At 40.3% G+C, this 24,267-nt stretch overlaps 2 protein-coding genes and 1 long non-coding RNA gene across 11 annotated transcripts in view; 1 reads left to right on the top strand and 2 right to left on the bottom strand.

Moving 5' to 3' along the window:
* ATP6V0A1 (ATPase H+ transporting V0 subunit a1) overlaps window positions 1-11,546 on the bottom strand; it is a 55,524-nt gene extending 43,978 nt beyond the window's left edge. For 7 of the 9 annotated variants that reach the window (XM_061391865.1, XM_061391857.1, XM_061391859.1 and 4 more), the window contains exons 1-2: window positions 6,638-6,746; window positions 4,533-4,696 (exon numbers count right to left, since the gene is read on the bottom strand). In XM_061391865.1, coding sequence (XP_061247849.1) covers window positions 4,533-4,649 — 117 coding nt within the window. In that variant the 5' untranslated portion in view covers window positions 4,650-4,696; window positions 6,638-6,746. Of the gene's footprint in view, window positions 1-4,532; window positions 4,697-6,637; window positions 6,786-11,260 lie in introns of those variants that run through there. The other 2 variants (XM_061391858.1, XM_061391862.1) reach the window with 2 other exon arrangements.
* On the top strand, window positions 6,860-10,266 carry LOC133232472 (uncharacterized). The gene is made up of 2 exons (XR_009731388.1): window positions 6,860-7,873; window positions 10,136-10,266. It is a non-coding gene; the product is annotated as an uncharacterized LOC133232472 (long non-coding RNA).
* An 8,895-nt stretch (window positions 11,547-20,441) lies between the features above and the next one.
* LOC133232454 (cyclin-G1-like) lies at window positions 20,442-21,719 on the bottom strand. Its single transcript, XM_061391855.1, has one exon. The coding sequence runs from the start codon at window positions 21,597-21,599 to the stop codon at window positions 20,748-20,750; it is 852 nt and encodes a 283-aa protein (XP_061247839.1). The 5' UTR covers window positions 21,600-21,719; the 3' UTR covers window positions 20,442-20,747.
* Between the last annotated feature and the right edge of the window lie 2,548 nt (window positions 21,720-24,267).

Here is a 24,267-nt window from a genome sequence, read left to right as displayed (position 1 = left end):
GGATGAGATGGCTGGATGGCATCACTGACTGGATGGACGTGAGTCTGAGTGAACTCCGGGAATTGGTGATAGACAGGGAGGCCTGGCATGCTGCGACTCATGGGGTTGCAAAGAGTCGGACACGACTGAGCGACTGAACTAAACTGAAGGGCTGGAGGTGGGGCGTGGGGTTAGGAGGAAATGGGGAGGGACTCTTAATGGGTACAGGGTTTCTTCTTGAAAGTGTCCAAGATTCAGTGTGGTGATGGTTGTACAATTCTGTGACTACAATAAAAATCATTGAACTGTACACTTGAAATGGACAAATTGTATGGTATATGGATTGTATCTCAGTAAAGCTGTTAAAAAAAATTAGTAGGGAAAAAAGTGCCTATGTAATTCACCAAATTAACAGAGTTAAAGGAGAAAAAAAAAATTTTTTAAGGTAATCTCAATAAACAAAAGGCATTCAGTAAAATTCCACAACCATTTGTGACAACTTCAGAAAAACCAGAAATGGAAAGGAATCTGCATAATCTAATAGAATTTTCCCCCCAAATTAAGAATACACATCCTATTTAAACTATAAAAAATCTAAAAGATTACCCTTAAAGTTAGGAGCAAGACAAGCATACTATGTGATAGACACAAGGCATTCTGCTCTATTTCCTTATTAACAAAATTCCCAATTTTGTTCAGGCAGTAGCAGATCAGTTGGAAAAAAAAAAAAAAACAACCACATTTCCCAAACTCCCTTGCAGCTAGATTACACCGTAATTTTGGCCAATGAATAATTAGCAAAGTCTGATGAGGATTTCTGGGAAAATTGTTTTCCTCCATATGTAAGTACTTCCCCTTCCTCTTTGCACTTCCTTCTTCCTGCCTAGAATATGGATGAAATGCTGTGAGTTGTGGTGATCATCTGTAAAGACAAAAGCCAAGTGCTCAAGGATATTCAAACAAATACAAAGTGATCTTAGGACGCTGATGACAGTGGGAAGCTGGGCTTCATGTTACATGAGAAAAGTATACCCCTATCATTCGGGTTTTTAGTTACATACAGCTGAACACAATCCTAACTATTATCAGCTTGGTCTTATACTTTATCAACATGTTACTGAAGGTAAAATAAGAAGAAAAAAAGAAAAAGGGTTTGAAGGAGACAGCTCACTCTGACAGTACAGTAAAAAAAAGACTGTATCAACTGCAGCAAAATATTAACAGCTAATGAATCTACACCAGAGTATTCAGGCTTGAAATTTTTCAAGATAAAAATTTTGGAAAAAAAGAAAATACTAATAACAAAAAAAGAAAAGTAAACTTTACATATGTGACAAACTATACCATCAACAGAGGGAAAAGACAAGCCACAGCCTAGAAGTTACCAACAGAGGATTAGAAAAAGATTAGCTTCCAGAGTACAAGGAGAACTTAAAAAAAAATCCTACACGTCAGTGAGCAAGCAAACTCAACAGAAAAATAGGCAAATATGGACAGACATTCATGGAAAATGAAACTCATTATGTTCAATAAACAAATAATAAGATACTAAATACACTAGTCTAAAAGGTACAAATTAAAACAGTAAGATACCACTTCATAACCATCACATGGGCAAATTTCTTTCTGTCTGAGCACAGAGGTGTTGGCACAATTGTGGAACAAAAGGAACTCTTCAGCCAGCGATGGGAGCATGAATAGGTACATTCACCATGAAGTATGGACTCTGACTACATCTAACAGGGACACACACGATGTTCAGCAATGCCCCTCCTGGTTATAATCCCTGGAGCAGCAGCAGGTCCATGAGAGCAATACCATTTTCATGCAACACTAAGACATTATTTGCCCTTTTCATTCTTATCCTTTCATGAGTCTGCAGTGAAATTTCCCAGAGGCTCATAAGATACGTCACGGCAGACTGCAGAAACAAGTAAGAATCAGGCTGTCTTCTACTAATTCAGACTCTAAAAGATTTTCAAAAGTGTAAAAGCCATACCCTTCTTCTCAAAATTATTCTTCTTTGTTTTGGAAAATAGTTATTTTTCATAAAAAAGTTATGGTAACATGTAGTGGGCTTATTATAATTTTAAAATGATTTAATAAATAAATACTTCAAACATTTCTCAGTGTTAATTTCCAGTACAATAATATCAATAACTGTAACTCACATAAAAACCCTCTAGGGTCCTCAATAATTTTTTAAGAGTGTAAAGAGGTCCTCAGACCAAAAAGTTTGAGAACCACTGCCCTGAAGAAACTATCACATATGTATACCATGATATATACATAATATATACAGAGAAGAAACTATCACATATGTATACCACAATATATATATAATATATATATATATATGAATCTTCACTACCACTCTAGAGCAAACAACTGCAATCAACCAAAATGTTCATCAGAAGGAAAAAATGCTAAACTGTATACTCTTACAATAACTATACAGCAATTTAACCCATACAGGTTGATACTACCTGTATCAACATGGTTAACTCTCACAATGTTAAATTTAAAAATGACTTGCTAGAGGATATATACAACAGGAAACCATGTACATAGTTTTAAAACATACAAAATTATACCATATATTATTATTTAGTGATACATACATACACACACAGCAAAAATGGGGGAAAAACACAAAGGAATGACAAAAGCAAAGATCACTGTAGAAATCACCTTTGTAGGGGAGGAGAGAGAAATGAATGGCACGGAAGAAAGCTACACAGGCATTTTTCAATTATTTGTGAGTAGTTCTCTTAATTAGATAATAGAAACATAGTTACAGGCGTAACTCATTTTACTGTATTTCACACTACTGCGCTTTGCAGATACTCCATTGTTTTACAAATTGAAGGTCTGGGGCATCCTTGCTTCGAGGAAGGTTGGTTGATCACTGCCATTTTTCAATAGCATTTGCTCACTTTCTGTCTCTGTCACATTTTGGTAATTTTCCCAGCATTTCAAACTTTTTCATTATTGTATCTGTTATGGTGATCAGTAACCTTCTGAATGCAGAAAGATTACTTGTTGAAGGCTCAGATGATGTTTAGCATTTTCTAGCAACAAAGTATTTTTAAATTAATGTATGTACTTCTTTTTAGACATAATGCTATTGCACACTTAATAGACTTTAGTGTAGTCTACAGTCTATGGTATAAACATAACTTTTTCTTTCGGCCACGCCACTAGCTTGCAGGATCTCAATCTTCCAACCAAGGACTGATAATATGCCCTGAGCAGTGAAATGGAGGAGTCCTAAACACTAGATTATCAGGGAATTCCCAACATAACTTTTAAATGTACTGGGAAACCAAAACATTTGTGTAACTCAATTTATTGAGATACTTTATTGTAGTGGTCTGGAACTAAAATAAATATTCACCTTATTAATCCCTATTAATTTTTTTTATGATTGACATAAAAGTTAAGAACACTGAATACACACAATGGTGTTAGGTAGGGAGACACCATAGGATGAAATAAAGGATGCAAATTAAGGATGAGTTAGGTTTGATTTAGCCTTCAAGTCTAAAAAACTGGAAGAATATTGATGCATTAGCTGAGTTAGGAGAACATTTGAAGCGAGGTAATATAAGAGGGTTCAAAGAGAAAAAGGAATGAGACCTTGTCACTGGATTATATCTATGCAATTTCAGCTCAGACTGAGAATTTCCAGAAAGCTTGCCAATTCCAGGAAGTCAAAACTGATTAATTCCACTGCTTTCTGACCACTCCTCTTTCATCTATCCATTCATTCCAACAAATATTGATTATCTTATATGTGGGCACTAAGGATATAACAGTGAATGTCCCTATCTTCCTCGTGCTAAGATCACTGCACAAGAGACATTCTTTAATCAGTCACTCACACCAATAACAGAAAATCAAGACTGACGAATGCTATAAACAAGAGGTACATGGAGCTTTGAGACTGCATAACAAGGAACTGTTAACTGCCCCCTCCTTTCAGCACCGTAGATTTGCCTTCCTGATCAGATTGTAAGCCTCATAGTATACTTTTTTTTTTTTTAATACTTAGATTATCCACTTTCTTTTGCTATCTCCTCCTCCAAAGTGCCTAGCTTCAAAACAGTGAGTATTCAGTATACCCTTATGCACTATATATCTGTAACTGGATGCTTCAGATTTTGTAATAAATACATCCTATTGTACGCAGAGCTATGACACTTTTTAAAAATACCCTACTATGGGTGTTAAGGAGCCCAAAAGTGAAGTTCGAGCCTTGAACTTTTGAAGGCTGAGGATGGAGGCTGTCCTCCGTCTGCATTTCAAGCAATTATGCTGAGAATGCTTCAGATTATCCTCCACAAGGTACGCTAGTAAAAGTGTGGAAGGATCAGCACAAATCACTTTCACCTGTGCAAAGACAACTTGAAATGTACACTCTTCTAGTAGTAAGCCAGTACTATAATGTTATTTTTGCAAATAAAAAGCAAAACATCTGTCACGAGGCAATTGGCCATAACAAGAAAAATAAAGTTCAGTGATAATCAAGAAGCGGTGCCATAACTACTTACATCACGAAACTGAACCTTTCCAAGTTCACCTAATTCACTGACACAACAATAAGCAGCTTCTGACTGTAGAAAAAGCTGGGCCAGTGTCATCTCTTCACTCCGGAAAAGCTCCCCCATGGTGACAGAAAGGACCGGTCAGCTGAGTACCGGGATTTCTCTGCAACCTAAAACAAAAAGAGAAAATTACATGAACTTGGAACTACCAAGAGGACTGAAAGCAAACACCCCAGGAGGCCTCTTCCACATTGTATTTCATTTCTCCCACTCCATGCTGACAGATCTTTATTAACTGTTTTGAGAGCTTAGAAAGACAGAAGAAATAGCAAAGGCTGTTACTGAATCCTCTTATGAAGAATGCCTGATGAACAGTCACTTCCTTTGCAGTCAACATCAGGATCAAATGACAATAATGTGGGACATCTCAATACATAAGAATGTATTCAGATTAAAAACAGGAACTGGGAATCCGAAACAGTTCTTTAAATACCCTGGACACAGTATTATAAGGCAGTGACATTCACAGAGATCTTTTTTTGTTTTTGCCTGTGTCAGGAAACAATCAGAAGAGACTTCAATTACCCTCTCAAAAAGGATGTCTCTGTTGAGATTAGTTTTCTATCCTCTACTGCCAATTTCTAACAGCCAAAGTCCCAGCACTGCCCTCAAGGTACAGCTACCTTAAAGGATTTACCTTTTCCCTCAAGGTACAGCTACCTTAAAGGATTTACCTTTTCAAACCCCTCACAAAACACCATTTTCTCCCCAAAGAATCTAAACACATAAGTGTTAACTTCTACATACACACACACAGAAACAGCTTACACATTATGCCCAACCTCAAGTCAAACATGATGGGAACACATGAAATGACAAAGCAATTTTATCGTCAGAGAATAAGCTTTCAACCTCCGCAGCTTTCTGTTTTTTATCCCCACCTTCAAGATTAACTACGTTCTTCCATCTGTTAAAGCTTCTCATGAATGAGCCAGTAAAGATATCCTTCTGGGGCGGTCTTACCGTTACCGGGTAGGAAAGACAATTGGCGCTATCAGTGGTCCTGAAACTGTAATTATTTATTCTCAGTCGGCTACTGTAAGGCACGGACTGTACAGTATCTAAACTCAACAAATTGCACGTTATTTCTGGTATCATGAGGGCATTCCTAATGATAGGCAAAACTGGCATCAAAGGAAGAGCTATTTCTCCGGAAGCCTGGGAGACATTTTGAGAAATCTGAATGACAAAACCTTTGTGCATTTGGCATTCAAGGTAGCAAAACAACACATTTAGATAGAAACAAGAATTTCTTAAGAGATTATGTAGCTTGACTTTGAGACTGCCTACACCTGACTCATCCAAAACAGCTGTTAACAGTCCCCACTCCACCTCCCAACACGAATAGATTCCACAACCTCTAAGCACATAAAATTATGCCAGATCAGCATAGTTCAGAGGCTGCCGATAATGACAACCTCCAATGAGTTGCCTCCCTGTTTCTGCTCTTTAATGATTACAAGTCTCCCTAGAACATCTCTGTCCCACTGGAGCCAAATCGAAAAATAAAAAGGCCATAGCGATCCGGGGGTGTTGGGAGGGTCACAAAGCAAAATAGGAAGAAACAGTAATCCTGCACAAGAGGAGTCCAAATAAAGAGCTCCCGAGCCCTCCTGCCTCACAACTGCCATCCAGCCCTCGTCTCCCTTAACGAGGTATTCAAGTTCACCTGCCTCATTTCCTGTCTATCCAGTGAGAAGCAGGAATTCCCCGGGCCCAGGCACACCTACCTCCTGGAATGGGGAATAAAGGGGAGAACCCTCAAATGGGAGTCCCTCTAAGAAGACCTCCAATTCTTCTGTATTCCCAATAACCTTCAGTTTTTCCACCTTCCACGTAAATGGGAGAAGGGATCGGAGCCTCAAAAAGAGAGTGAACCTCCTGTTCCTCTGCCTACAGGAGGGGTACCCGAGGAGGGGTGAACCCCCATTTCCTCTCAGAGACTTGAAGCCCTTGCTAATTCCTTTGACAACCGAGGGGGCCGTTAGAAGGGCTTGTTTTACCCCTCAAAGGCCGCTCCCGGCCGCGCTGTACCCACAGCTCCCGCTCACCTCCAGGTGGGTGCCGCCGCCAAGGCAGCTGCGGCAAACCAAACCCGCAGCCTCCGCAGCTCCTGGCAGCCGCACCTCGACGTGCGTGCGTCCGCAAAGCCCCACCTCCGCGCCGCCGCCGGCCACCGCCCCCACGATGACCTCATTGCCATTGGCCAATGGGGTGCGGCCTCAGCCGGAGGCCGCATTGCGGAGTCGCGGGGGCGTGGGCGAAACCCTGCGTGCTGACGCCATCTTGTTCCCTCAGCCGCGGCTGCGGGCCGGGGACGGCCGGCTGTGGCGCAGGTGCTGGCGGCCTTAAGTCATTGAGCTCTTCAGAATCCGTGTTCCCTAATAAGTTTCCTTGAAGCCAGGCTGTCTGCTTTATTTATTTTCATATCCAAGGAATTAATTCACAACTTTTCCCTCTTCTAGGGAAATAGCATGAAGGGGAGAAATTATGAAATAAGTTGCGAGCTGCAGGGAAGCTTTAAAGGGCTTCCAGCCAGTCTCCTCTGTACGCACACACATCTTTTCCCCTTGTTTTACAGAGGAGAAAATTTGATTCCTAGAGTGGGGAGAGACTTGATAAAGGTGCTAGATCCTATGGTCTAGGCTTGAGCAGGGGGCTCTTTAGTTTAAGTACGGAGAAACCTCTCTTTGTAAAGGTAGTTGTTTCAGTCCCTCCAGCAACTATCCAAGGTCTGTTTTTCTCCAATTAACAGTGGGAGAAACCTTATTAGGCCATGTGTTGTGAAAGTTAATTTTGAATCTTCTTTGCATACTTGTGCTCCCACTTGATCGCTTAAAGGTTTTATCTTCCTCAAAATCTGTAGAAGAATAACCTAAGGTTTTAAAACCGTGTTAAGTGATGCCTACCCATTATTTATTTAAAAACAACAACAACAACAACCCCACCATTATCGATTGATGTCGGTTCCCTTTTCTTGCCGTACTTGTAAGGAAGAGTTGGGATCCCAAATCGTTTGTCAAAACCAGAACTGTATCAGGAAAAACTCAGAAAACCGGTTATTCATACTTCGTGGGTGGTGGACCATATTAGGATTCAAATTTAATGACGGATTGACATCTACCTGGCAAAACATCATCAACCTTGCTTTACCAGCCTAAAGGAAATAAGGGCAAAACGGACACTTAATTTGCATTTTCCATGTCACAGTATGAATGAAGACAGGATTTCATTTCGATTTTGTTGAGAAGTAGCACCTTGGAGAGCCCCAGAACCTCATTTTCCTGGTGAGCTTAGTTCTCCCTAGCTCTCTCACCTTAACCGGAAAGGCGGATAAGGACCCACATTTGAATGCCTGCCAAGTTTTAGAAAACTATTACACAATGACGGTTATTTCCTTCCTTTGAGACTTAAAAAAAATTTTTTTAAACCTCAGGGTCAGCTGTTTGCTAACCACAAATTTTCATTCTCTTACCTTTAAGACAGCCTTTCATCTGGTCTCATCTCGGTTCTCTTGAATTCTCTTTTCTCATGGCTTTCTTGGAAGTATATTCTCTCAGAGCTCCTTTTCCGTTTCATCTCCTGCCATCAGTCTTTCTCCAGTGTTCTGTTTCTTTTCCCTACCTGCTCTCTTCCTTAGAAGTCTTGCCTAATGTCAGGCTTAAATGTCTATATATAGGACTCATACCTATTTTACCCTCCATCTCCTTCCTCCAAGGCTCTCACTGAATAAAAACTGTCTCTTCCTCTGAGATCCTTAATCCTGCTAATGGCATCGTTATTTTCCTAGTTACCAGAACTCCAAGCTTAAATCATCCTGGGTTTCTTCCTGACCAGGGATGATGGAACTGTGGCCACTAGCAGTGAAAGCACAGAGTCCTAACCACTGGACTACCAGGGGATTCCCTTAGGCCATCCTTAATTCTATTCGTTTCCCTCTCATTCTTAATTTAGTCAGCTATCATGTCATTCTCATTGTATAACCTGCATTTATATCTTGTCTCTACCCCTAGATCCTTTTTATTTTCATTGCTGATAACTTAGATAACCTTTGCATCTGTCAAATAACTGAAACAGTAGTCTATGGGAGGCGCATGGTATAGTGTAGCAGAAGACCCCAGGCTTTTGTATTGTCCAAATTAGGCTTGAATCTCAGTTCCTCCAGTTATTCCACCTGATGTCAAATGCAAGAAGAGCCAGTCTCAGCTCTCACAGTTAGTTACAAGATGTGGGAACTTGAGCAAGTGTGAACTGAACTTCATGTTCCTCACTGGAACTCTAATGGGGCTTTTCTATTTCTCTTATAAACACAGTACTTTCTACCTGGACTTTTCTCCCCTAGTTATGAGCCTACTCATTCAGTAGTAAAGTACCATTTCCTGAATGAATGGGTGAATGGGTAGTTGATTCTGAAAGACCTCCTAATGGAAACCTGCTATCACCAAAAGAACACAGGTATAAAGGGAAAGGAATATGGAACATAAGGAACATCCTGCCTTTTCTCTGTCCCCTTCATTTTATGGACTTCATTATCTGTTGGGGTAGAGAGCTCAGGACAGATGCTTGTATTCTTGTAATAGAGATATGAGGGGAAGGTTCCAAGCAGAAGCTAGAATCAGGAAATGTGTGTGGAGTCAGTGAAAACTTTGCAGAGTCATCAAGTTCAGTACAATAACAGTGCTGATACTTGTATTCCATGTATAGTTCCCGAAGTTATTCTACTTTAGAACATTCTATGAGGAAAATGCTGTTTTAAGTTCAATGATGAGTACTTTAATAAATAGCTTTCAGTCATCAAAAATTCATCATTCCTTCAGCAAACATCTATTAAGTGCATGCTTTATACCAAGCATAATGTTAGCAACGCAAAGAGGAAGAAGGGGCTCACAGTCTAACAGACAAACAACTAACATATACTATATAGCAACGATTGAAGTAGTCTTTGTAAGCCCAGAGAAAACTCACTAATCCTGTTTCCCAATGGGGGAGGCTTTAAGAAGACACAGCACTTGAGATGGGTATTAAAGGATAAATAGAAGTTTGGAGGAGAAGGCAAAGACTAGTAGAACAGAAATAGCACTACTATCAAACTAAATTCAGATTTTGTTTTCATCACAATAAGTAAATACATCAACTTAGCCCAAAACTAAGATATTTTGATCCAGAATAAGCATGCATTTACATTGATTTTATCTAGAGTTAACTTGTATGCCTCTCTAAGAAAGGAAGAAATTGTACTTGCAACTTTCTGTAACTTGAACAAGCACAGCATATATCCAACAAGATCCAACATAAACGGTCTATCACTACACAGCCCTAGAAGACATGAGCCATTCCATATGAGCCATAGCCAGTAATGCATTTCTGGATGTCTAAACTGAGTTATTATTTCTTGGCATCTGTGGAAATGTCTATGCAATAGTTATAACACTTAGTTCTACTAGCAAGATGACAGACCAGAGTCAGTGATCAAATTTAAAAGAATTATCATTGTACTGGAGTAAGTAAAATAAATACTTTTTTCTCCTTTTTCCTCCTTCTTTTTTTAGTTTGAATGAATGCACAACAATTTTCTGAATTTCCACCAGTGAAAGGTGAGCTCCTGTTTGCTTACCCAACGTAGGTCCTAGATGGGACCTTGAGGAGGGTATTAAAGTTAAACCAAATGTTTTGAAATTCATATTTGCTGAAGTATTTCTCTTTGCCATATGCTTCCTGTATTAATTTCCTAGAACTGCCATACAAATGACCACAAACCGGGTGGCCTAACACAACAGAAATTTACTCTCTCATAGTTCTGGAGAACAGCAGTCTGAAATCAGGGTATCCACCAGGGCACAGTATTTCAAAAGGCTCTAAGAAAGAATCCTTTATTCCCTCTACCCAGCTCCTGGTGGTTGCCCATAATCCTTGGTGTTCCTTGCCTTGGGAAGGCAGCATCAGCCAGTTGCTGCCTTCATCTTCACATGGCGTTCCACCTTTTGGGTGTCTGGACATGCATCCACATTTCCCTCTTCTGATAAGGTCACTAGTCAGTGGATCAGGGCCCACCTTAATCCAGTATGACTCTTAACTTGGCCACATCTACAAATACTCTGCTTCCAAGTAAGGACATATTCACCAGCTCCAGGTAGACATAAATTTGGGAGGAGCACTGCTCACCCCAGTGCACTTGCCTTACCAGTTTTGAGGAGGAAATTTTGCTCTGTGTGATAGTGCAAGCAGCTGGCAGCTAAAATTTTGATTCAAAAGTTCATTCTGCTTGCCGGCACTCTTTGAGGTGATAGTATCACAGTGTAATGATTATATATATATAGTCAAATAATTTTTTCCCTTTTATGTAAAAATGAACTCTAGGGACTTTTCTGGTGGTTCAGTGACTAAGACTCCATGCTTTCAATGCAGGGGGCCCAGGTTCAATTCCTGGTCAGGGAACTAGATCCTGCATGCCGAAGCTAAGAGTTTGTGTACTGCGACTAAGAGCCATCACAACCTAATAAATAAATAATATTAAAGAAAATGAACTCTAATCCTAAACTATTCTACCAAACATCTGATTTGAGTGTTGGATGAAAGATTTCTCCTGCCACAATCTTTAAGTAACCTGTCATGACCTTGACCATTGTTCTTGAAATACTGATTAGCAGTTTGTTTCCATAGAAACATGTACTTACTTTTGTCGTTGCACTCTGAGTTCCTTAAGATAAGCTTCTTGCGAATTCCTTGGTGGCCCAGCGGTTAGGACTCTGCGCCTTCACTGCCCAGTGTGCGGGTTTGATCCCTAGTCAGAAAACTAGGATCTCGAAAGCTGCACAGTATGGCCAAGATACAAAAACAAAGAAAAAAACACTCTATTATTTGCAAAGTTCATCAATGTTTCAGATAAAAGTTTTTAAGTAAACATATATTCATAATAGATCTTGAGTTTCCCTTTGAAACTCAGGGAATGTCCACGTCCTTTAGCTCTGGTAATGATACATCCATGAGGGGATACGAATGATCTAAGGCATGTGACATTTTATGCAACGCTTAAGACTCTTGTGACCAACACATGAGGCAAGAAGCCTCTTAATTTGTGTGAGTGAAGAATGCCATGGAAAGAGGCTTCTTAAAGAAATAAAACTGAGAAAACTGGAGATGAGAAGGAGGGAAAGGATTGAGTGACATAGAGCAGAGAAACCTCTCTGTGAAATTAGACCGGAAGTATTTGCCCAGGTAAACAAGAAACGAGTTCAAGATTTCTGAAGTGGAAAACCTGGCAAATGTTTCTGTATTGAGTTTCTAGTGACTTAGAGAAAGGAGGTGAGATCTGTAGTAAAGAAACACATGGCGAAAATTCAAGTAGATTTATTGAATCTGATTGATTTAATGGTCAAGGGATAGATTCACCCTAAACTGTTGTATGTCTACTGCTTAACTTGGTGCCTGGCATTCAATAGACAACTCATATGTTTGAAAGAAAGCAAGCAAAACTGGGAATTCAGTTTAACTTGTGACAAACTGGTAAAGGTTATTTGCAATCACGTGCTTACTTAAGGCTGGAAATTTCTGTGCTTTACACTGGAGTTGTTTTTATGCTATAAAAAGTTACCAAGCTTTTGTGGTGTTTTTAAGGAGGGAGAATGGTGGGGAAGAGAGCCTGCAGGAAACTTGTAGAGAAAATAAATAAGGGTGCTGTCTTCAGAGGATAAATTTTTTTTTAGGAGAAGCAGAAAGTTATCCAAAAGGGAACCTTCAGATGGATATTGCCTTGAGCTGTATTTTCATTACAAATTTCCTTTTGCTTAGAGAGTCTGAATACAAATGAACAATTAGTTCTGTTTAAAAAAAGGATACTTTGGGCCCTTACATTTTTCTGGCAACATGAATAGCTATTGACAAGACTGCGTTTGAGTAAAATCTGTGAGGGAAGTGAATTTTAGGAGCTTTCCAGTCAGCTTCTATATTCCTCTCTTCTATTATTTCATTCAGTACAAGGTTTTGTGCTCGATATGATTCAGGCCTACATATAGAAAATAGGACAGGAACTCCCTGGTGGTCCAGTGATTAACACTCCATGCTCACAGTGCCGAGGGCCTGAGTTCAATCCCTGGTTGGAGAACTAAGATCCTGAAGAAAAAAAAAAAAGAAGAAGAAGAAAAAGAAAGAAAATTGGACAAGGGTCCTATCCCGAAGGAGCACAGAATCTACAATACAATAAGGATTTTTATTAGTAATATATAGGTAGTACTATGGATTCACTGATAAAGGCATCACTAACCATGCTTTGAAATCTTTACAGAGGGGATGAAATTTGAGTTGTCTTAAAGAGTGAACAAGTGTTGTCTGTGAGTAGACTATGAACCTGTTGGTTTTCTGCCTACACTGGGAATGATTCTAGCACTTCTCTGCAAATTGTTTCTTTCAAGACTGAGTTGAAGATCAATCTTTTAATGACAGTGCTACATATGAAATTGTATGAGAGATCACTAAAGTTGCACTCAGAATGAGAATAACAGTTGCTTTAAATATGTTTATTAAGCAAGAAAGAATTAAGGTAAGTTAAATAAGCATAAAATTGACATTTTTCCTTCCAGTTTTGTTGAGATAAAATTGACATACAGCACTGTATAAGTTTAAGGTATTGTTGTTGTTTAGTCACCAAGTCACGTCAGATTCTTTTGCAACCCCACGGACTGTAGCCCACCAGTCTCCTCTGTCCATTCTGTCCTGGATTTCCCAGGCAAGAATACTGGAGTGGGTTGCCATTTCCTTCTCCAGGGAATCGTCCCAACCCAGGTGGGGAAGGTGAACTGGCAGGTAGATTCTTTAAGATACACAGTATAATGATTTGTCTTACATACATCATGAAATGATGGTCACAATAACTTTAGTGAACATCTCATATAGATACAAAATTAAAGAAATTAAAAAAATTTTTTTCCTTGTGATGAGAACTCAGAATTTACTTTCAAGAACTTTTATACATAACATTTATCTTTTAACTGGAAGTTTGTACTTTTGACTGTCTTCGTCCAATTTCCCCTCTCTCCATTTTCCACTTCGGGTAACTGTGAATTATTTTTGTGGTTCTATAAGTTTGTTTGTTTTTGAAGTATAACTATGTTAGTTCCTGTTACACAACATAATAGTTTGATAGTTTACTGTATTTTGAAATGATCACCATGATAAGTCTAGTTACAATGTGTCACCACAGAAAGATAGCACATCATTGTTGACTATATTCCCCACACTACATTTCACACCCGTGACTCATTTATTTTGCAGCCCAGAGTTTGTACCTCTTAATCTCCCTCACCTTTTTCTTTCCTCCCCACAGCCTCCTCTCCACTGGAAACCACCTGTTTGTTCTCTGTATCTATGACTGTTTCTGTTTTATTATGTTTGCTCATTTGTTTTATTTTTGGATTACACATATCAATGAAATAGTACAGCATTTGTCTTTATCTGAAGTTATTTCACTTAGCATAATACCTTCTAGGGCCTTCCGTGTTGTGTCAAACTGGCAAGGTTACATTCTTTTTTATGGCTGATATATATATATATATATTATATGCATATATATGTAATATATCATTGTAGCTCAGCTGGTAAAGAATCTGCCTGCAATGCAGGAGACCTTGATTCGATTCCTGGGTCAGGAAGATCCCCTGGAAAAGGGATAGGCTACCCACTCCAGTATTCTTGGGCTTCCCTGGTGGCTCAGACAGTAAAGAATCTGCCTGCAATGCAGGAGATCTGAGTTCAATCCCTGGGTTAGGAAGATCCCCTGGAGGAGGGCATGGCAACACACTCCAGTATTCTTGCCTGGAAAATCCCCATAGACAGAGGAGGCTGGTGGACTGCAGTCCCTGGGGTTGAAGAATCAGATACAACTGAGTGACTAACCACAGCACAGCACATCACTGATACATATCTCACAGCTTCTTTATCCATTTATCTATTGATGGGCACTTAGATTGCTTCCATATCTTGGCTGTTGTAAATAATGCTATAATGAATGTACGGGTGCATAGATCTTTGCTAATTAGTGTTTGCATTTTTTCAGGTAAATAGCAGGAAGGGGAATTGCTGTATGGTAGTCCTACTTTGCCTGGAAAATCCCATGGAAGGAGGAGCCTGGTAGGCTGCAGTCCATGGGGTCGCTAAGAGAGCGACTTCACTTTCACTTTTCACTTTCATGCATTGGAGGAGGAAATGGCAACCCACTCCAGTGTTCTTGCCTGGAGAACCCCAGGGACAGGGGAGCCTGGTGGGCTGCCATCTATGGGGTCGCACAGAGTTGGACACGACTGAAGCGACTTAGCAGCAGCAGCAGCAGCTGTCCTATTTTTTGTTGTTGTTGCGCCACGTGGGGTGTGGGATCTTAGTTCCCTGAAAAGAAAGTGAAGTGACAGTGTTGGTTGCTCAGCTGTCCAACTCTTTGTGACTCCATGGACTGTAGCCTGCCAGGCTCCTCTGTCCACGGAATTCTCCAGGCAAGAATACTGGAGTGGATTTTCTTCTCCAGGGGATCTTCCCAACCCAGGGATTGAACCCATGTCTCCCAAATTGCAGGCGGATTCTTTACTGTCTGAGCCACCAGGGAAGACTTAGTTCCCTGACCAGGGATCAAACCTGTGTCCCCTGCAGTGGAAGTGTGAAAAGTCTTAACCACTGGACCACCAGGGAAGTTTCTATTCACGTTTTTGAGGAATCACCATACTGTTTTCCAGAGTGGCTGCACCAATTTACTTTTCCACCAGCAGTGTGTGAGGGTTCTCTTTTCTCCACACCCTCACCAACACTTGTTATCTGTCCCCTTTTTTTTTTTTTATAACAACCATTCTCACATATTTCATTGTGGTTTTGCTTTGCATTTCCGTAATGGTTAGTAACATTGAGCAAACGTGTTCTCAGATCCTTTCTCTCTCTTCTCCTTTTGGGACCCCTATACTGTGAATGTTACTCCATTTGCCGTGGTCCCAGAGATCTCTTAATCTGCCCTCATTCTTTAAAAATTCTATTTTTCCGTTTAGTGTACATGATTTCCAGTGCTCTGTCTTCCAGTTCACTGATTCATTTCTCTATATCATCTAATCTACTGTTGATTCCCTCTCATATATTAAAAAAATCCCTTACTGCATTCTTCAGCTCTACTTGGTTCTTTATATTATCTAACTCTTAAAAATGTCTAACTTCTCACTTTGTTCATCCTTTCTTCTGAATTCTTTGAGCATCTTTGTCATCATTATCTTGAACCCTTTATGGGATAGATTGCTTACCTCCACTTCACTTGATTTTTCTTCTGAGGTTTTATCCTGTTCTTTCATGTGGAATATATTCCTCTGTTGCCTCATTTTGCCTAATTTGCTATTTTTGTTTCTGTGTATTTGGTAGGTTGGTTATATTTCCCAAGCTTGGAGAGGTGGGCCCTTCTGGTCACCAGAGCTGTATCCTCTATGCGTGTCCTTTGTGTGGGCTCTGTGAGAGCCCTTCTGTTGTAATGGGCTAACTACAGTGAGCAATCTGGTAGGTGTGGCTGGTCCCTGGTCTGCTTGGTTGCCAGCGCCTGCCTTGTGCAGAAGATACCAGATGCTGGTGGGTGGGGCCAGGTCAGGAGGCAGCTAGCTGCAGGGCCCCCATGGCCCCGGGGCTAGTGCTGCCTCAGTGGTGGGCAGAGCCAGGTGTTGGCTTGCTGGTGAGTGGGGTTGAATCCCAGAGCAGCTGGCTGAGGGGTCTAAGGTGAGTGTCCTGGAGTTGGCCTGGTGATGGGTTGGGCAGGGGCCCAGGGGATACTGGGCTACTGCCAGCTTGCTGGTGTGTGGATTTGGTCCTCGGTCTCTTACTGCAGGACCCTTGAGGTCCCAGACTTCGTGTCAGCCCACTGGTGGGCAGAGACAGGGCCCAGGGGTCTTGGCAACTGCTTATTGGTGGGAGAGGCCAATAAGCTAGAGAGAGGAGTCTAAGATGGCTCTTGCCAGCACCAGTGTCTGCATGGTAGATTGAACTTCCTAAAATGGCTGCTGCCAGTATCCATGTCCCCAGGGTGAGCTCCAGGTGCCTCCTGCCTTTCTGGGAGGCTCTCCAGGATCAGCAGTGGGTCTGGCCCAGGCTGCTTTCAAACTACTGCTACTTCCTTGTGTCTTACGGCATGTGAAGTTGTGTGTGCACCTTTTAAAAGTGGAGACTATTTCCTGCACTCCTCTGGCTCTTCCAAAAGTAAGCCCATTGACCTTCAAAGCCCAAAGTTCCAGGGGCTCATTTTCCCAGTGCAGAAACTCCAGATTGCAGAGTGCAGTGTGGAGCTTGGATCCCTTGCTCCTTGGAGAAAACTTCTGCAGTTGTAATTATCTTCCCATTTGTGGGTCATCCACCTAGGGCTACAGGTCTTGACTATACTGCATCTCTGCCTCTGCTGAAACTGTGCACCTCAGATTGAGACTTCGACCGACCCATGTGACCAAGACTCAAAGCCAGCCAAAACTCTGACTGGGATTCTAACCTGTGGTCTTTTTTTTTTTTTTCCCCTGTTTCCTTTCTTTAATTGAAGGATAATTGCTTTGGAGAATTTTGTTTGGTTTCTGCCAAACATCAACATGAATCAGCCATAGATATACATAATTACAGTCACTTACCTGGTGTCTGGACTTCTGAAGGCTCAGGTTCTTTGTGTCTCAGTGCAGAAGGAATTCAGTGAGAGGCAAAGTGATGGAAAGAAGTACAATTATTAATATTGGACGCTTATGAGAGATGCAAGCGGGCAAGTGGACTCTGCCTCAAGGATTAAGTGGGCTAAAATTTTTTAATCAAAGGAAAGTGGAAAAGTGAAAGTGAAGTCGCTCAGTCGTGTCTGACTCTTTGCGACTCCATGGACTGTAGCCCACCAGGCTCCTCCATCCATGGGATTCTCCAGGCAAGAATACTGGAGTGGGTTGCCATTTCCTTCTCCAGGGGATCTTCCCAACCCAGGACGGAGTTGCAGGCAGACACTTTAACCTCTGAGCCATCAGGGAAGACAGGGAAAGTGGGGGAGGTGGGGAAAGACCACCTTCTTTGAGTAGACATCAGGCTTATATCACTAGCTCCTCCTTTTGTGTCAAGCAGGAGAGTTTCTGACCCTATGAAGTCCAACTAGGATTATCATAGCACTTATTCAAATCATCAGAAAGGTGGTAACATTTTTCTTTCACCAAATGGCCTGGGGCATATCTTGTGCTTTTATTTATGGCTTTCTAGTTAAGCAAGCCTGCTTCGTTCCATGATGTTCCAATAGCTTTCTTGAGCGATCATTAACTTACAGTGGTCTCTCAAAGTTCCCTAGTTTTCCCTCTCTATTTATAGTCCCTCATTGGCTTCCCTGGTGGCTCAGACTGTAAAGAATCTGCCCACAATGCGGGAGACTGGGGTTTGATCCTGGATCTGATTCTGGGTCGGGAAGATCCCCTGGAGAAAGGAATGGTTACTCACTCCAGTATTTTTGCCTGGAGAATTACATGGACAAAGGAGCCTGGTGGGCTGTAGTCTGTGAGGTCACAAAGAGTCAGACACAGCTGAGCGACTAACACTTTCACTGTTCACTGGAACTTCTACAACTACCTGTATATAACTATCCTATTCTATCCCTATAACTCCTACCTGTCTCACTGTGATTCTTTCTTTATATCTTTAACTGTGGAAGATCTTTTCTACTAGTCTTCTGGTCTTTCTCATCAATAGTTGTTCTGTAATAGTTATAATTTTGGTCTGCCCATGAGAAGAGGTGAACTCAAGATCTTCCTACTCTGCCATCTTGGCCACTCCCCTCTCAGGATGTTTATAAAACACAACAAGATAAACCCAAATAAAGCAGAAAGGCAGAATTTATTAATCTGCCTTTGTGCAGATAGCACGGTGATCTATGTAGAAAATCTCAAGGAATGTGTTTTTTAAAATACCCTAGCACACGGGACTTCTCTAGTGGTTCAGTGGTTAAGACTCCACCTTCCAATGCCAGGAACTTGGGTTCCATCATTGGTGGGGAAACAAAGATCCCATGTGCCTTGGGTCAACTAAGCCCCTGCACCACAGTCAGAGAAAGCCTGGGCACTGCAAAGAAGATGCAGCACAGCCAGCACTCCATAAAACAAAAAACCTTCACAAAACCCAAGTATAGTGCATGAGTTCAAAATTAATAAATTTTGACAAATGACTTAAAAGATAACAAACATAAAAGGTAGTTCTTTTTTTAATATTAATAAAAATAGGAAAACTATTAATAAAAATAGGAAAACTTCTGGTAAGATGAGAGAAAGACTAAAAATATAATGAGAACGAGAATTGGTTTTAACCACAGATATAGAAGAAATGTAAAACATGAAAATACTATATACAGTTATAAGTATAAATGTTAATGAAAGTTTAACAGACTGGGTGATTTTATTTAAAAAATTATAAATGAACAAAACTAACTCTGTTATATATGTTTTATTAGATTCACATATATTTCATATTTTTTTAGCAACTGTAAATGCTTTGTTTTTTCGAGGGGGCCATCCCACTCTCAAGACTTCAGTCCCTCAACCAGGGATTGAACCCAGGCCACAGCAATGAAAACACCAAATCCTAACCATTAAACCACCAGGGAACCCCCATAAATGGCATTGCTTTTTAAGTTTTAAACATCTTATATATATTTGGTTCTGCCAGGTCTTAGTTGTGGCATGTGGGATCTTCAACTCTTGGTTGCTGGCATGTGACCTCTTAGTTGCAGCACATGGGATCTAGCTTCCTGACCAGGGATCAAACCCAGGCCCCCCTCCATTGGGAACGTGGAGTCTTAGCCACTGGACCATTGGGGAAATCCCCATAAATGGTATTTTATTTATTTATTTATTTATTTATTTATTTTTTGCATTTCAGTAACTTTATTGAAAGGCATATCCCTTAGTACCAAAACATAATGGGAGTTGGTTAGGTTACCTCTGGCAACTCAAAATTAACACTGATGTATTCAAAATATTGAAATTTATCAGTATTTTGGGAAAACTGTAAAGTTATCCATAAAACACAGTTTACCAAGTATAAGATACACTGTGGTTCTTTGGTTCATTTTCTAATGCCTCTATAGCCATAAAATGATGTCAGAATTGGGTGCAGCCATCCTGGATGGGTTCAGGCTGCACACTGCATGGAGTAACTCTCTGCAACACTTCAACCCCGTAGATCTCCAAACACCACACCTCAGCAACCTTGTAATTATGAAGATGCCTACTTACCTTTCTTGATACTTGCTTTTGGCACACAGTACGGGCAATTAATGTAAGTATATTCTCTTCCTTTTAAGCAAAATTCTAAGTTAGAACCAAGTTTTATAAAAACAGTCCTCAGTAAAAACTGATGGAGTGTTAAAAAGTTTTCAGAGTGACGCTAATTTGTTTTGAGCTACTAGTACAGTAAAAACTAATTTTCTTGATGGGACTAGACTGAGGCAGTAAATTTTGTATAAAACTTTTAAAATCATGGATACAAACATCACCTGTTTTCTAGAAAAATATTAAAGATAACATGCCAAAATTAACAAGTTGGTAGTTTTGCTTTACATAAATGCCCTCAAATTTAAATGTGATTTCTGTGTAGCAGTAAGGTCCACATCTCTGGGTTAATAATTACTTGCATCATAGGTGCCGAGAAACTAACTATTCTCACTGTCTAGAATAGTGACCCTTATTGTGCCTTAAAAAGTGCATTTGTGAAATGGTGGTTTTGATGTAAACTTCATAGTTTAAATTTAAGTAGGTTACCCTTTTTAAACACCACCTAAATACAATATATTGACCCAATATAGAAACTTGGATCAATGTTAGAAATGAAGATTCACAGTTTACCTTTCCAGGCTTGTCATTTGCATTTCACATTTATACTGTTACTTTGATTTGTATGTTTCATAGGTGAATTCAAATTTGAGTAATTCCACTATAGGGTAATTTTAATTAGGCAGTTTTCCCAAATCTGAGAATACCAACGCTAATCTATTTGTGATGTTTTGAGGCTTCACATCTTAAATCCGTTATAATATTATGGAATCCACAGCTCAGGATTGTGGAGAAAGGCTTCAGAAGTTTTTTGTTGCCGTAATCATCCAAATTTACCAATTAAGGGACTGTTTCGGAAATTGTTGGAAGGTGGGTTATCCTGTAGTAACTATGCCTCAGTTGCCTTGCAGTACACCCGGAAACAATCCATTTCAACAATCCATTTCAACTTCTGAACATTTGGTTTGGCACACTTGTTCGATGAATATTCAGCTAAACACTTGGATACAAGCTCTTGCCAGAAAGTCAAATCTCTGCCACTGATCTTGGAATGTTTCTGAAGACGTTCTACTCCTTCTGTTAACTCTATATACTTCTGTGCTTGGATCTCCAATGCGATGATAGACAATGCCAACACAGATGGCTTTGCTTTAGAAAATATGATCCTGCAGTAGCATGCCTTAAGTTGGGCTTCTAGTCTTTCAAAATTAAGGCTACTCTTCCTTTCATGTGGCATGTTCTCTTGAAGGAGTGAGTAATAGAGCTGTAGAAACTGAAAGGCAGTAGTAGCTTTGACTTTCCAACACATCTTCTCCAATACAATCTTCTCCATTCTCATCAAGTCTGAAACTGTGAACCTGTACTGGCTTATTCGGATCAAGTCAGTTGCCAATGGGACATTCCTTTCCTCTTCTGTTGATTTTACAGCCAGATAGAAGCAGCTTAGTCCAACACACCCAAGGTGCTTGGGCTGTACCTTCATTTTAGACAAGAATCTGTCCAGTAAATTCACAGCTAGAGAAAATGTCTCTGTGTCAAAGCCAAAGAACTGAGTTAGACTAAGAAGATCTTTTACTTCAAAGTCCTTCAGTCTTGCAGTCATTCTAAGGCCATTATCATGTGTAGATTCAATTAGTCTCAAGCCACAGACCTTTGGCTGACATCTCAACTCCTGTTCCAACAGGGCATTCAGCTGGTGTAGCAGTTTCTGAGAGTCAGTTGTTGTCAGTACCTCTATCATCTTGATCGCGACTGCAGCTCCTCAGCGGTAACCACCCTCCCCGGGCCTGCTCTCACCTCACCCCACGATATTAGATCCGAGAGGCCTACGAGGCGAGAGGACTCGTGGGCAAGAGGAGACAGGCCCGGGGAGGGGGAGCCGTCTTTGGTGGGGGTTTCTGCAGCGCCGCTGAGACGACACTGCCCTTCTCTGGGTCAATTCGGAGCCCCATAAATAGTATTTTAAATTTCAGTTTCCACGTGTTCGCCGATACTATGTAGAAATACAATTGATTCTTATGTGTTTACTTTATATGCTGTAACCTTGCTGAACTCATGTACTATCTCTAGGGTTTTGAAAAATACATTCCTTGGATTTTCTATATAGACCACTATGCCATCTGCACAAAGGTACGGTTTTATTTCTTTTTTTCCAATCTGTATCCCTTTTATTTCCTTTTTTTGCCTTACTATGCTGGCTAGTACTTTGACTTGAATATGTGTGATAAAAGCAGATATCCTTGACTTGTTTCCAATCTTCAGGGGAAATAATTCAGTCTTTCATCATTAAATACGCTGTTAGCTGTGTGGTGTTTTGTTTTTGTAGACGTTCTTTATCAAGTTGAGGAAATTCCACTCTAGTCTTAGTTTTCTGAGAATTTCTGTCATGAATAGGTGTTGAATGTTGTCAAATGTACTTTCTGCCTCAATTGAGATGGTCATGTGGTTTTTCTTCTTTACCTTGTTCACCTGGTGAATTACACTGGTTGAATTTTGAATACTGAATCAGCCTTGCAACCCTGGAATAAACCGAACTTGCTCATATATATGGAGAAGGCAATGGCACCCACTCCAGTCCTCTTGCCTGGAAAATCTCATGGACGGAGGAGTCCGGTAGGCTGCAGTCCATGGGTTAGCTAAGAGTCGGACACGACTGAGCGACTTCCTTTCACTTTTCACTTTCATGCATTGGAGAAGGAAATGGCAACCTGCTCCAGTGTTCTTGCCTAGAGAATCCCAGGGATGGGGGGAGCCTGGTGGGCTGCCATCTATGGGGTCACACAGAGTTGGACATGACTGAAGCAACTTAGCAGCAGCAGCAGCAGCAGCTCATATATAATTCTTTCTTACATATTGCTGGATTCTATTTGCTTATACTTTGTTAAGGATATTTACATGTCTATTTATGAGGGATATTGGCTTACCGTTTTTGTACTGTCTGGTTTTTTATGTTAGGGTTATACCAGTCTCATAAAATGGGTTAGGAAGGATTCTCTCCTCTTCTCCTTTCTGAAAAAAGACCGTGTAGAGTCGGTGTTAATTCTTTGTATGTTTAGTGGAGTCTCCACTAAAAGCATCTGGACCTGGATATTTCCTTTTTTTAGATTTTAAATTAAAAATTAAACTTCTTTACAGTTATAGAGGTAGCAAAGCTGTTTCATGTTAGATGAGTTCTGGTGGTTTGTGTGTGAAATTGGTGTATGGAGTATTTACTCAGTCTCAAAATACCACCCTACAAAATACTTATGGATGACAAAGAAGAAAAGACTAACTTTATAGTCTGGAGAAGGAAATGGCAACCCACTCCAGTATTCTTACCTGGAGAATTCCAGGGTCAGAGGAGCCTGGTGGGCTACAGTCCACAGGGTCACAAAGAGTTGGACACAACTGAGTGACCGACAGTTATACTGGAAAATCGGACCTCACCTTAACTGATCAAAGTTAACAGCACAAGCAAAGGGCAAATCAAAATCATGTACCCCTTGATAGGATACAATGAAAAGAACACAGTATCCCTTTCATGCTCTTCCTGCCAAAGTTAAAACCCTAAATCCAATCATGGGAAAAAAAAGCGCATCAGAAAGCCCAAATTGAACAATATTCTACATAATAATTGTCCTGTAATCTTAAAAAATGACAATGTTATGAAAGTCAAGTGAGAAATGAGGAACTATTCCTGTGATTCATGGAGACTAAAGAAAGGTGACAAGTAAATTCAAAGTGTGAACTTAGATTGGATCACTAAGTGATAAAGGACACTATTAGGACAAATAATGAAATTTGATAGGTAGCTGAGAACCAGATGGTGGCATGTATTGATATCAATTTCCTGATTTTGATGGCTGTTCTGTGGTTATGTATCAGAATGGCCTTGTTTATAGAAACAAGGTATTTGGGGTTGATGAGACATGATGTTGCCAACTTACTCTCAAATGGTTCCAAAAATATATACAACCTTTTTTGTACTTAGAGATTTTCTGTAAATTTTAAAATTTTGTAAATTATAAAAATTTCCAGATAGATAACCTGTTTCTATTTTGCTCACTCTTATCAATGAAAAATCAATTCACTACCCAGTTAATAATTAAAAAGGGAATTTTATTTGAGCCAAACTGAGGACTATAACCCCGGAAAGCAGATTCTCAGAAAGCTTGGAGAAATGTTCCACCTCTTAGAAGCTGAAGGCTTTTTATATATTTCTGAGACAAAGTATCATACATCAAAATGACATGCTGATATTTTACATAAAGTTTACCAAGGATACATAGTTCAGGTACACACCTACAAAGTGGAACAGCAAGTCACCATGAGTCCCTACGGAGCTGAGAAAGAACACTGTTCTTTTAAGAAGTTAAATGATCTTTATGGTTGGAGGAGCTCTGGTTAATGCATAATGCAAGTGCACACTG

The sequence above is a fragment of the Bos javanicus genome, chromosome 19 (assembly GCF_032452875.1).
Source record: "Bos javanicus breed banteng chromosome 19, ARS-OSU_banteng_1.0, whole genome shotgun sequence".
Lineage (NCBI taxonomy): Eukaryota > Metazoa > Chordata > Mammalia > Artiodactyla > Bovidae > Bos > Bos javanicus.
Note: the sequence above shows the minus strand (reverse complement) of the source record. Positions and strands in the feature narration are given on the sequence as shown.

Bases quoted from the DNA above. Each gene is read 5' to 3' on its own strand.
- LOC133232454 (XM_061391855.1), bottom strand. From the start codon at position 21,599: ATGATAGAGGTACTGACAACAACTGACTCTCAGAAACTGCTACACCAG.